The sequence below is a fragment of the Mugil cephalus genome, chromosome 5, assembly GCF_022458985.1.
Source record: "Mugil cephalus isolate CIBA_MC_2020 chromosome 5, CIBA_Mcephalus_1.1, whole genome shotgun sequence".
Taxonomy (NCBI): Eukaryota; Metazoa; Chordata; class Actinopteri; order Mugiliformes; family Mugilidae; genus Mugil; species Mugil cephalus.
The window spans coordinates 5,240,230-5,255,041 of NC_061774.1; the positions used below are offsets into that span (position 1 = coordinate 5,240,230).

Genomic DNA, 14,812 nt, shown 5'->3' on the forward strand with positions numbered 1-14,812 from the left:
GGTCAAATCTCATTGGCCTTTCTTCCCAATAGCCTCTTTATTAGTGGAGACATTTTAAAAAACATACCGTCTATTCTCATCTAAAGGGAAAATAAGTTTACTCAGACCTCAGAAATATGGGCAGTGTGATTAGAGTGGACAATTTCGCTTCACTGGACAATGCATTACCCAAGATAACAGCTTACTTTGACCTTATGATGTGTTTTCCTGCCCGTGTGTGTTGTCGGGTGGGGGATTAGACAGGAAGAGAGGGGACTTTTCAAAAGAGGAAACCCCACTCTGGTTGCTCATTAAATCCTTTTGCTCTTTCACTCATCTCCTCAGCTGCTTGAAGGGATGTTTTAAACATGGTTCATGTTAGTGGTTCCCTGCTAGTTTTCCTCAACTGCCAACACTCTGCACAAATACTGAAGGAACATATAAGGTTTGCCTGTGACTTGAGATTTTTAAAATTTGTAATGCATCTTCAGGCTGAATAAGTAATGTGTATATTGCTATTTTATGATTGACTTAATCTCTGAAGTACATCTATCGTCACCCAAAGAAAATATATGGCATGTGCAAGCTCTTATCCACGAATGTTCCTCTTTTACATTCATACAGTACAGTTTCCCACATTTGCACCTGAGAGCTGCCCAACACAATCACAGTGCTTGACTCCTGCAGCTTCTGTAGAGACATTTGGGGTCAAGGGCCTCTCAGTGGCAGTTGTTGAGGGAGTAGAGAATAGAGCATCTATCTTTCACTTTTCCATCCAAGGACATTGAGGGTTTCAAATTTGTTTTTCAACCCTCTTGGTTGCTCCTGCATTCTGCATAATATGGAATCTTGAAACACTGTAAAATCTTTACATTTTTAAAAAATGAAATTACATTTTCGGCAATGATCTAATTCATGAAACATTGTATTACCCCATTTCTAGCTTCTCATGACTGTCCCATTTGGACTAAGAAACTAAAGCAAATGAGTCAAGAGTTATATTTGTGCAAAAACATGTTAAGAAGCTAAATATTACAAACCACAGACCAAAAGCAATGGAAATTGTCAACAGTTGCTTAGAAATGGGATAAATAATTTCTAATGTGGTGCATTTTTAACAAGACCTTTAGCCTTTAAATTGAGCCAAACCACATCAAATACTTGATACATGATACATTTTACACTCTTTAAAAGTCCCTGCTAGCTGGCTGCTCATACTAGTACATACTGTATATCTGTTTGTGCAAGGGCATTCCTCATCGTGTCTGCCCATGTAATCAGTGTCACTCCAGAAAGGCCCCTTTTGTTTGAGGCTCATGACAAACAGCATCAGTAATTGAAACAATTGTCATAAATATCTTTCTACCAGATTTGTCTCCCTCTCGACCCCTTTAACAAGGCCTTTGCCCTTTTGAGGGCTTTGATATGCGTCTGGCCTTTAACGTCCTGCGTGGTAATGCTATTAGGGATCTCTTTACCCTTTACAGATCTTCTCTTAATGGTAATACCAACGCAGGTAGATACTTTTGCGCTCTGAGAGAGACACAGAAAGCAAGCGGGTATGACAGAAAGAAAGGGAGACCTGGCCCCTTTGACATTTTAACATGTTACATAATCAGTTTGGGATATTCAATAAGTCCAATTAGCCTTGGCTCTTAGCAGGGACCCATTTGTCAAAGTATATAATTTAAATGTCAAGAGTGCAGTTTGATTGGTGGAACAGTGCTCTCTGACCCTCCATCGTCTGCAGGGCTTTTCTCTTTTGTCTTTCTTTGTCTTGTGTTTCTGATGGGAACAATCTTCTTCCCCTTTTGTTTTTCTGTCTTTTTCTGTCTTTGTCCTGCCCTTACTTAACAGCAGATATTATAAGAATAACTGTTGTTACCTACAAATAATAATTTGATTCAGTATCCGATTTGATGACTCAGCAACTGAGGATTTAGCAGTAACTATGTTTGATATTATAATTTAAATTAAAGGACGCCAACACATCACAACACTGGACTGGACTCCAGTTAGAAACTGGAAGGTCACTGTATCTCAGGTGTTGAGTTTGTTTTGGAGTTTATCTGCTTCTTAGCAGTCAAAAACTATTTATTACAGCTTTAAGAGAAGATTTTTCTAAACTGGCAGACAGGCAGACAGGGTGGGGGCTCTATCACTGACTGTGATATATGTTGTGGGAAGAGAGAATGAGGAAGATAAGTGCCAGCGTGAGAAAAGCCTGTGAGGCACCAAAGTTAGATGTGATAGTGAAATGAAATAAATGAAGAAAAAAAAAACTACAAACAGTAGATTACGTTTTGCAGGTGCAAATAAGGCTAAGTGTGTCTGCGTGGGTTTATAATTGTAAAGCACTTGTGCTGAAGCAACTTTCCCCGTGCTCAGTGTGCTAGTGTGACCTTGCTGTGAAACTCTTTTCATCCAAGAAAAGTAACTAGACTCAACGATGTGTAGGAGTGTAACACAACATGAGAGAGTCGTGAGAGAGGCCAAGATACCGCACACAGCTGTGGTCACATTTATCAGACTGTATGTTTTTTGGGTGAGTGTGAGGGTGTGTGTTGGGGGGTTGATCTGCCCCTAAAGGTAGCATTTGTGTTTGTTGCAAGGAGTAAGACTGATTGAGATATAAAGGGTGGGAAGGAGGAAGAGATCGAGGGCTGATGAGAAACAGGGAGGATCAAATGAATCAGAGTGGTGGGAAGGGGGGAATAGAGGGACAATGGAAAGCTTTGAGAAGACTTTTGAGTGGTCTGGGTGGACAATGTCCAAGTATAGTGGCATCAAACTATTTTAGTTTGAGGTGGGTGTTTTGTTTTAAAAGTTTTTTTTTTCAGCCTTATTATTATATTGCTGGAGGAATTGGGCCCTTACATATTTATTAATTAAACTGTGCCCAAGACAGGAAAGGCAGAGATTACATCAATCAAAGGACGACATTTAATAGATGGGACTGATGCTCTCCAAATTATAGTGTAGAAGAAGAACATCAGGAAGGGTTGGTGTGATGCAGGAAGAGTTTAAACAGCCATGTTAAAATATAATTTCTGCTATAAAATGAGGCATGAAATGGCTTCCACTAAATATAGATATGCTGTGGCTCCAATAATGTGTAGGAACCAGCAGTGGATGGAAGAAAAGCTGCTCCAATACAGATTAAATAGTTTTTTTGTTTAAAGTGCACTCTTATAGGAGAATTTAAAGGGAACCGAAGTCGAGTAGCAGATTGATCTGGCTGATTGATTTTATTTCAAGTTGTGCAGAAGGAGCATACGCTCAGATCTGGTCCAGTTATCGTGTAATAATGTGGATTCTGTGTGTGTGTGTTTGTGTCTGTAGCTGTGTGTGTCCGCCAGGTTTCGAGGGCCAGCGTTGTGAGATAAACCCAGATGACTGTGAAGACAACGACTGTGAGAACAACTCCACCTGCATTGATGGAGTCAATAACTACACCTGCATTTGTCCACCCAACTACACAGGTATACACACACAAGCTCTATTCTATCTGTTACTTTTACTATTCCTAAAGTCAATCTCCAGTTGTTGCCCCTGGGAGGCTAAGGGAGGGAACATGAGGTCACAGAGTCCTTCCACTACTACTATGCGCACACACACACACACACACACACACACATACACACACATACAAACTAACATTTTCCACTTTACTGGATGGTAAGTTAGTAATGGACAGCCTCTCTGCAGTGACCTGAAACAGTTCCTGTAGGAGGTTTAAATAGCAGTGGCACAGGGGAGGGAGGGAGGGAGAGAAAGGGAGAGTCCAGCAAAGTGAAGCCAAACTGCTGACTGGGAAGTTAAGTTTTTCTGTCTGTGACAGTGTCCTCTAAGACACAAACACCCACACCCATGCGCACTGGGTCCCCTTTGATTCTCACTCAATACACACACACACAAGTGCATGCACCATGTCATTATCGTTGTTGGCATTGAGAATCCTCACACACTGCCAGACACCTTACCACATACAGCTGTTGCCCACACACACAAATGCACACAGCTGTTTCCTTTGGCTATGAACCTGCACTCAGCTCAGTGAACCCGCGGTATAATCATCAGGTGTCACATTAAGAGGACAGCCCTACGCTAGTTACTCTACTTTCTCCAAACTCAGCAACCAGGACTGTCATGTCATATTTTCACCAGAGAGAGAAAAATACTGATTTTATGTTCCAAAACCTTTCTAGGAGTTGATTTAAGGTTTCTACACTGTGCTCAACAAATTAAATGTCAAACTGGATTTTCGATTACTTGAAACGTCTCTTGTGTGCATTTTCAATGTTTTGGTTTCACAATGGCAATAAGGGAAAAGGCCAGGAGGTCACAAGGAGACGGATCATCAGTACATTTTGTGATGATCTTTTGATTAGCCATGTTGCTCTGGATCTAAAAAAGAACTGGTTTGATTTAGTTTTCCAGCAGTGGAGTGAATTACTAAGCTACACAGCTTTGGGGTCAATATTTTGTGTCTTTATCTGTTGAAAGTTGACCTCTTCCCCTAAACTACTATTATTCTGTCAAATCTCAAATGTGCTTCAACATTATTTCATCAGTCTTGTTCAAATTTTGTTTGATGGAAAACAAAAATGACTGCAGGTTCTTTTTGTGTTGCTTCATGACACGATTCAAATAGAGGACACTGATCCTGTTTCACAGGTTTGACCTACAGCTAAAATTGTGTTATGATTGAAAAGACACTGAGTAACTCATGTCTAACACGTTTGTTCTCTTCAGTAATTCTACTTCATTTGTGTGTGATAATTATTCTACGGTATCTTCTTCTAATTTCACATTGATAAATGAATGCTGGCATCTTTAACTAAGTGTCTGAAGTGTGAATTAGTCTGCTTAGGGAGCTCTAAGATGAGGCAATTTAAATTTATTTTCCACTGCACACTGATTTGGACATGCAGGTCAAAGAATCCCCAGCGGTTGCCACAGTAGACACAAACAACAATGCTTCTATAAGTGAGAGGGTGTAGGAGACAGACAGGGTGGGAGTAAGGCTGCAGGATTAGATTAAAGCAGGCAGAGAATGATGGAAATGTACTTGACCTTTCTCAATCCCCTCTTCCTCCTTACGACCAACTTCAGCTACTGCTCTTACACACACTGTTAACCCTCCTCACCCTTTAAGTGTGTAACTGCGTACTTTAGACAGCCACCACTGTTACACAGCCTATTAACCCACATCTCCGTCAGCTCTGAGAAAAAGCTCATCATGTTTTTCCACGTGTGTTTTTTTGCATGAGGTCTTCTGGAGGGACATGTATAAGTTATCTTTTTCCACATTAGTTTGCTTTTTTCTTGTCACTGCCAGCCATTCAATACCAAAGTGTGCAAGGTTAGACCAGCCCTCACCTCCCACTTCCTTTCTCTATTCCTCTATGTCATTTTAATAAAATACTCAAAACGCTAATTTGTCATGATGCTGCAATTTCTCAATATGCATACACCTGTTGATTTAGTGATTTAATGATCTCTTACTTTGTCACCAGGTGACTTGTGTGAGGAGGTGGTTGACCCTTGTCTCAGTGGTTTTGACCCCTGCCAGCACGACTCAAAGTGCATTCATGTCGGCCGGAGTTACAGGTAATTGTCAACCCCTGGGTAGGTTGGTACCCAAGAGAAGTCACATACCGGTGGAAGTGATGTCACCAAAGCTTTGAGGTTGAAAAGTTAAAAGCTGGATGCCATCAGACAAATTCACATTGATACAGACCTACACGGACATGTCACTGAGGATGTCACTGCAACTTTTTTCCACTACCACCCAATTTTTGGGCTTTTATTTTTTAATAAAATAAAAGACTACCATAACTGTAACTTTACCTTAATAGTTTGTAATCATTGTCTACTTAAGGGAAATCCACAATCCAGGAACTCTTTGGTCTGTTTGACTTTATAAATGTAGAACTACTAAGAAAATATGTTGACGTAAAATATTTTTTATCTATACATCCACAATTGAGCTCATCCATAAGGAGTTCTTGTTACTGAGCACATAAGCTATATAACAGGCTCATACCATCACCCGTTTGTATAGAAAAATATAAGTAATCATGAGGTACGCATGGTAATCATATCCTTGTCCTTATTTCCACTCTAGGTGTGAGTGCTTACCAGGCTATGTAGGCCAACACTGCGAGCAGGACTATAATGACTGTCTGGAGAATAAGTGTCAGCACGGAGCAGAGTGTGTGGACGCTGTCAACGGCTATACCTGCGTCTGTAAAGAGGGTTTCAGGTGAGAGTCACCGAAACAAATCACACCCAAAACACAGTTAAACCCTGCAGAGCCAGACTGGGAGGAGATGCAGATGGCACCTCATAATCAGACACCTGACTGTGTCGACCTACTGCCCGCATGTGTGTGTTTGTGTGCTTGTGTGCAGCAGATGCAGCTCCATGTGGTTAATTATAGCAGAGACTGTTGGCAAAATAGAAACAAATTCATCACAAGGGGCGGAGAGGAAAACGAGAGAAATGGAGTCATAGGTGTGCAGCAAACAAAAAGCAAAACGGAGGCATAAACAAGCCTCCTTTATGTAGAGAATCTGTTTGTTGTTTTGTTAAGCTGGTACAATGTGTCATTTTCCTTCAGGAATATTACCTTATGTGAATAAAAATTTCAAATGTAAAGCAAGGAATACTTAACAACTTTCACTAACACTCACCTTATCAAAGCTCCATAAATAAGTTATCTTGTGTTTAATCTCCTCCTCCCTCAGTGGGCTGTTCTGTGAGAACCCTCCTCCAATGATCTTGCTGCAGACGAGTCCCTGCGACCAATCCGATTGCCAGAATGGCGCCCAATGCCTGGTGGTTGCTGGGGAGCCCATCTGTCGCTGCATGCCTGGTTTCTATGGCAACAAATGTGACAAAATGGTCACTGTTCACTTCCTGGGTCGTGATGGGTACATGGAGCTGCCAGGCGCAAAGCTTCGTCCAACTGCTCATATTTCATTACAGGTAGGATCGAATTTTGACCTCTGTCAATGCAGTAGGTTTATGGTAAGGCTTGAGGTATTTAGACAAAAGTTTTAATTGCGAAATAAACTTTAAACATGATACATCTCTTTAATATTCTGCTTTGCGTGAGAAAAAAAAGCACAACCGAGTTGAAAGTGCAGAAACCATATTCTTCTTGGAAAACATTTTTACACAGCTTGAAGCAGAGCCGGGAGTCGCTCAAATCAAACCTATAGAGTTGCACAACTTAGTGCCGACGAGGCAAAGCAAACATCTGCTACACCCTCTGTTTCCATGGCACACTGTGCACACACACTTATTCATTCATTCAGGCCATACACTTTTGACACCTGAGAGTCAAATCCTAAGAGAGAGATTTTTTTTCTCCTTTTTTGGGAATCTGAATATAAGTAGAGGAAAGAGAAACAAGAAAAGGAGAGCAGTCTAATTGATATTTACCACCTGTTTGGATCCACAAGAGCGTATGCGCATGCACACGATGTGAGTGTGCTTCTGTGCTCTTGCCAGCGGCTTTCAAAGTCAGTGCCAAGGCTGTTAAAACTCTACCAAGAGGCCCTGACTCAGAGGCGAGAGAGAGAAAATAAAAAAAAGAGCCACAGCACTTCATAAATCACTGTATGCTTTTTCTCTTTCTCTTCACTTCTCTCTTTCTTTCCAGTCTTCATCCTACTGCTCTTTTCACCCACTTTTGTCACTACATCTCTCCTACGTTTCTCTTCTTAGCCCACCTCGCTCTCGTTTTTCCAGCAGCTTGTTAGCAGGTGTTGACTTGGCTATGCTCCATTGACGCTAGAGTGTTAAGTGCTTGGCCCCGTGGCCCCATTTCCACTCGCTAGTTAGTTAGCGCTTAGCAGAGCACGCGAGCAAGTGTGACATGTCAAGTGTGTCTCTGAGAGAGCGAGGCGAGTCACCTTGTTTAAAAACGTGTGGTGGAATTTAATTTTTTTTTTTTTCTCAGTTTCCTACAAATCTTTAGCAGTGTGGTCAAATGTCTTTCCATTTTCAGTTGAGGCCAACATTTGTAATCTTGACAAAAGCTGTACACTGGCTGCGTTACATTAGGTGCTTTCCCTGTACTGAGAAAAGTGATCTTAAAACGGTTTAGATTTTACGTCTGCTAAATACAATAGTGTGCTGCTAAACACAGTAGTTATCAGATCATATCACAACATTTCTAAACTTTAACAAATGGTAAAATAATGGTAAAATGTGCGATATCCCTAATCAATAACTATTTATTTTGCAAAAGTGTTACCATAGCTCATATTATTAACACACTACTTACTGCACAATAGTCAGTGCTTTAAAAATACATTCTGGTCACAGACTGTGGCCTTTCAGTATTGGTAAGATGATGTATTTTTTATCTGCTAATTTCCTTGATGAATGATGGGCCATTAATATCCCACTTTTTTGTCTCTCCAGGTAGCTACAGATAAAGACAACGGCATTTTGCTGTACAAGGAAGACCACGATCCCCTGGCACTGGAGCTTTATCAAGGACACATACGACTCATTTACGACATTGCCAACTACCCACCAACCACTGTGTACAGGTAGGCCACACACAACACAGGACAACACTGGAAAAAGGCACAGCCATATTTAATATTATCAAGGTTACAGGTTCAAAATACACCAAGTCTACTAGAGACTAAGTCCATATATTACCACACATAAGCAGCCAGAGCTTCCAACGATCCAAGGACTTTGCAGCAGGTGATGATTTGGCAGTGTGCACACACGTTGCCAAATTGCTACACACATAGTGCCAGATCCACAGTAGAGTTCTCTCCTCTATAAACAAAAATGAACTCGGAAAAATCTTCTATAATCCCAACTAGACAGCCATGTCCCTGAGCTGAGCACACAAAAAATCGCTCAAGGTAAAACTTCAAACAGTGAAAACAAAGGTACTCCTTCAGTGGTTTATTCAGTGTAAACTTTACATATCCTATAACAAACTACATTCACAGTTTCATAGGATTGGATATGTTGCAGTAAACTATGGAAACAGAAATGATAATCCATCAAAAGAATGTGACAATGTGTTCAGTCATCTGGGGGCTTTATGCAGGGGTAAGGTAAGAATAGGTAAGAATGACAAACACAGGCACATGTGCAAAATACAGAGTTACACACAGATGGCTATCACAAAGTGAAGATCGAGTCATTGATTCACAAGTGCATGAAAACTTTCCCTTATTGTTCATCTTTATTTTTCACATATTAAGGCTCAGCCTCCTTGAAAGAAGAAGTATAGAGACACAACTCATAAATGCTACAAGATTTTAGTGAAATACACAATGCCCACAGTTTTCTGATGTAAAGTTGGAATAAGCAATGATATAGAATGTGTATAATAATGTAACACAATCAGATTAGAAGCACGTTAGTCAGTGTTTTGTTTTACTGCAGGCCAGAGTTAACAAACTGAACAAAACACAGCAACACAGTATATATATGGAAAACCTTTAATTTGATGCTCCATTGACTTTTTCACTTCCCACCATTTTAGAGGAGTGAACAAAACTGTCTGAACTGGTGAATCACAGGAAGTAACAAGACAGGACAAAGAGGGAGGACATGGAATAGAGAGAGAGACGATGTCCATCTTTGTCTGCTGCTGATTGGCTTCTATTGATTCTGTCTGAGTCTCTCTCTGCTATGTCTGTAGCATGAAGATAGAGGGCAAGAGATGTGAGTGGGATATGTAATCCAAGACTGAATACCATTCTGTCTCAGGGGATATTTAGTTTGTAACCCAAGTAAACAACAACAGTGAACACATGGAACATTTCCATCATCAACACCAATATATCATTACCACGACATGTGAATAAAACCAAAATCCTAAAAGTTTATGATGACAAGGCAAGGAACATGGGTACACTGGACTGAAACCTAATAGAAATCTATATTACTGCATCCCTTGAAGAGATTTTTTGTTGTCCAGGTCAGGACAAGGACATCGCTCTGCCAGTCCAAGTACAGTACAGCTAAAGTTTCCAGAAAGTGGATCACTTAATTAATTAAAGGTGTTTGAAGTAGAAGGAAAAGGGATTTCCAAACGGGCTAGTGGAAGAAAAAAAAAGCACTTGAAATTAGAAAAATAAATAAAATAAATAAATAAATAAATTACACAAGAGAAAACGTCCATGTTCAGGGGAGATTTAGATTTAATTTTGAGTAACACCAGCACTAAGAATACCACTGGTGTGAGCCAGAGGCTACAGATCATACTGGCCAGCCTAAGTTTTATGTTTACTATACCAAATTCTGAAAAATAAATCAATTCTGTGGTGTTATCTCAATGTTTCTCAACCACTTTTGAGTGACCAAGTCTAACAGATAGTGAGTATAAAGGAAGGAATCAATTAGGATGGAGGAATGCTTGGGAGAAGGTGAAGAACAAGAAAAACAAGAGACCACACTTTATTTTCAATTCAATTCAATTCCATTTTATTTCTTTAAAATTGAATTGAAAATATAATTGAATATAAAATTTAATTCATATTTTTATTGTCAATAACCATACTAATTGTCTCAAGATGCTTTATGGTTCTCTTTTCTTCTCTGTAATGTAGTCTCAGTGGATAGAGACATGGTTGTCAAACAAGGAGAATGTACTGGTGGTCTTACTGCTTCTGTTAAAATGCAGCTGGCTATAGTTAATTTGACTTTAGGATTGAGACATTACATCATGATGCATAAACTTGACATCTTATAAAAAGAATTACAGCCACAGTTCAACAGAATTATTTAGTCTACATGAGATATTTAAAACATGGTACACTTAAAACCTCATAGGCTTGTATTAAAGGAAAAAAAAACAACACATGCATACATAATATATACATATATACATATACATATATATGGTTTCCCTTTAATACAGTTTACTACAGTTTGTGCCATAAATGATCATTTAGTCTTTTAGATAAGTGTTATACCAGCAGTTACTAAGAGAACTTTGCTAAACCAGCGTTAGGCCTCATCTATCCCATGATAGAGATCATGTTCCACAACGGCTACAGAAAGGTCAGATTTGAAAATGAGGTTGAAGACATCTGCCTCCATATTTAGAGATTATTTTGTATATTTTAGCATCGTGTTAGTGAGCCTGAATCCTGTATTCTGTCTTCACTGAGCTTTAATAAACGGATGCAAACAAACAAGTGAATTAGAATAATAACGTGACATATTGAATCATGTAGCTTTTTTTTCTTAGCCTCATCCAAACTTTAGAGCTATAAAGATGCAGCCCTGGAGCTGGTGGAGACTCTGAGGGGAGACATCAGCAGGGCAGATATATGTTATGAGGTCATCTGGGTAGAAACACACTTTATTGCTAATAAAAACAACTTGCTGTCCTGGAAAGTGTGTCCAGCTTGTGGTAGACTTTTGAAGTCCTGCCATTTCTGTGGATATATTCTATTTCTTAACATGAATAAGGTTGGTTTCCAGTATTGGTGGATTGATGCGTGGGAGTTAAATATCCAAAATATGACCTTTACTAGACTAAAGTATATGCTCACAATACATGACGTATTGGGAAAGGCAAGAAGAAAAGAGGGAGGGATCATTAGAGAAGACGGAAGGATCGAATGAAAGAATGGAAATGATGGGTTGAATCTAATTAAGCACTGGCACAGATGGGGTGGGATGGAGGCAGGGTTGAAAGGGTTGAAAAAAAGAGCGGCAAGGACAGTTAGGGAGTCATAGAAAAAGATTGATTAACTATTAGGGAAGACACATAGAGAAAGACAGATGGATGGACTCATGCTGGGCGGAAGGCATGTATGAAACACCAGACAAAACAATAAATACACAACTGAACTGTAGAATACATTATCCACCAAAGGAAGAAAATAGAAGGAGTAAAACAGATGGATAGAGCTAGTCAATACGAAAAAAAAATCGTGAAACAGTTAAACGGTAGGATGGACGAGAAAAGACTGAGGGATGACAGAGGGATAGAGTGGAAGAGGGGTAAGAGCAGAGGGGAAAAGTAAACCACAGGCTGAGTCAGGGAATTATCCTTGTCTGATCTTGTTAAGTTGACATGGGCCACGCCTGGGAGGAAGACAGACAGACACAGTGCAAGAAAGACCAAGAGAGGTGGAGAAGCGTAAAAGAGAGACAGATGAAGATGGGGAGAAGGATGGATAAAAGCTACAGAAGCTCAGAAGAAGATTGAAGGAAAGATGAATAAAGTGATAAACTGAAAGACCCAAAAATAGACAAGGGAACCAAACAAGGAGCATGGGTACATCAATGAAAATTTTAAATTGAGAGATCAAAAATGAAACAGTAAGGATAAAAAGATCACTTGAATCCTGATAATAATAGTGCTAAGGACTTAGTAAACATTGTCTCTGTGTTATATTTAGCATTAACCTCATAACTTAGCTCCAATCCTAAGGCTGATCTTACCACGGTCTTCCATGTATTCCTTTAAATGTGCCATCTTTTCAGTGACTCTGAGCATTGTGAATGGTTTGTCTTTCCTGCTGCAGTTTGGAAATACATTGTAAACTGAGTCAAACCCTCTCATCACTGAGCTGATGCTGTCCAGAATGGTGTAACTATTGAACCAACACAATGTGAGCACAGCCGTTCTAGCGGATCCCAAATATGACAGTGTCCATCCAGTTACTGTGGTACAACTGAGGGTCTGGTTTCTAATGCAGAAACCAGGAAGGGCTTTTTGTTCAAGGTATTTTTGACTGTTAGCAAATGATTCTAGAGATTCAAAAGCCCTTTAAGTTTGCATAAAAGTAGACTGTATTTCAGCTATATTGTGTTGTATATACACTTAAGCATATTTACCATGTACATGGGAACACGCATATACTGCATATAGGAAGAACAGAATACAAAGCCCAGCTCATATGACCTAAAAATAAAGAATGAGACGGAAGAGGTAAGGGAGTGCAAAACAAAGAAAAGGAGTTTGAGTAGGATAGATTTAAAGATGTAGAGCAGAAAGCAGAGGTAAAGATAATATGAATAAAACGCAAGAGATGTTAAGAAGTGGGGGAGGCTTGGATTAATAGATAAAACAAAGAGGGAGGAGAGATGTGACAGAAGGAGAGCCAGGAAAAGGTGTACAAGTCCTTCACTGTGCCCTCATTAGCAACAGATGAAAGTGGTCATGCATGCGTAGTGTTAAATGAACGTGTGTGTGTGTGTGTGTGGTAGAGAGGCATATAGAGCGTGTGTTTGTTGTGTATTAATGTGGTGCCCTTTACTAAATGTCACACTAATCTCCCATCGGGTCAAAGAGAGCACATCCACTGTTATTCATCAGCGAGTGACAGAGGGAGGGAACCAGGGATGGATAGGTACATGAAAGGAGAGAAGGATGATAAAGAAAGGTAGAGGCAGTCAATGCAAAGGAGCGGGGATGGATGAGTGGAACGAAAGGAGACAGAGAAAAGACAGAGGTAGGGTGGGGAAGGATGATGATGGATGGCAGAACAGAAGCAAAGGGAAAGTGATCCAGAGAGTGTTGTTGTACAGAATGTAGGGAGGACAAGGAGATGATTTAAGAAGAGAGACAGATGCAGCAGGATTGGTGTTCCTTGAGTGGGTTGCCATGTTTTATTGTGTGACTTTAGCTACTAATGATAGCAATAGTGATATTACAGAATACGAAGTGGTATTACTTTCTGTTTATGTGCCAGACGTACCAATTTGACAAGATGTAACAAACTTTAATATGAATGAAAGCCAGATTAGCAGTTACTCTTACAGATTAAAAAGTTGATTAATTGACTGTAAATCTGTTGTTGTCTGTGTTTGTTGATGGGATGTCAGCATTGGTTATGTTCTGAAAATGAGGCCCTTATCCTGGTAAAGGGTTTGGGTCTCACATATGCTTTGCTCCCCTGGTGAAGCTGTGGCAGAGGCTGTCCTGACAAAGCAAAGTCATGTAATGATGCCAAATGTAAATGAAGACAGAGAACAGTATGAAGCCCCATCCAGAAATAAAGTGATTCACTTGTCACCCATTACCTTGTAACTGACAGTTGGTTGCTAGGAGATGTTACAGTTTTTTGCTGCATAGATTACCTTCTTGTAGACAGATTTGAAAAGAAAACACTATAATCATCATAGCGCCCCCATCTGGGTTCATGCAACACTCCCTGTGCTGAAGGTTAGGGGAACTGCATCATGTCCACTGTATCAGACCCTTATGCACTCACTTCATGTCACCATTTTTTTTTTCTTTTCCTATCACTACAACACTGAATTTCAGTGGTTTTCATGGACTCTTGTTACTGTGTCACTGCGTGCTTCTTCCTGTACGACCCACAGGTTCAAATAATCCTCAAGAGACATTAATATTGTACACCTTTAAAAAGTCGTGCAAAAGATAGATGAAAGTGAGTTAAATTGCACAATTCATAATTAAGGTTTTTGGGCTGTTGCATAAATATTTGTTTTATTGTGCCCAACCTGAATACAATCACATTATCAGGTATAATGTGTATAACCACATACACACCAACAAATGAACAGTTTATGTGACTTGCAGCTGCAAGCTGTGATCACTACAACTTTTACATGAAGTTTCTCCTCAGAATAAAGCCTTGCAAAAGGATTATTTCCCCAGATTTAGGTGAATTTGAAGTGTTTCAATGTCTGACCTGAACGTTGCTCTTTAAAACCACAGGGCTGTGGTTAAAACATAGAGTGCTTGAACATTATAGGTTTAAAATCCTCAGAAGTTACTGAGACATTCTAAAACACTGGAGGCTTGAAACAACTTGTACTCATTCCTGATACTCAACATCAAAACACTAGATATCCT

The 14,812-nt window shown here is 39.8% G+C and overlaps 1 protein-coding gene across 2 annotated transcripts in view; it reads left to right on the plus strand.

Moving 5' to 3' along the window:
- Positions 1-14,812, plus strand: part of slit3 (slit homolog 3 (Drosophila)) — a 209,869-nt gene that overhangs the window by 187,325 nt on the left and 7,732 nt on the right. For both annotated transcript variants that reach the window (XM_047584852.1, XM_047584854.1), the window contains 5 exons: positions 3,322-3,461; positions 5,499-5,592; positions 6,110-6,247; positions 6,732-6,972; positions 8,419-8,549. In XM_047584852.1, the coding sequence (XP_047440808.1) occupies positions 3,322-3,461; positions 5,499-5,592; positions 6,110-6,247; positions 6,732-6,972; positions 8,419-8,549 (744 nt within the window). The remainder of the gene's footprint in view (positions 1-3,321; positions 3,462-5,498; positions 5,593-6,109; positions 6,248-6,731; positions 6,973-8,418; positions 8,550-14,812) is intronic.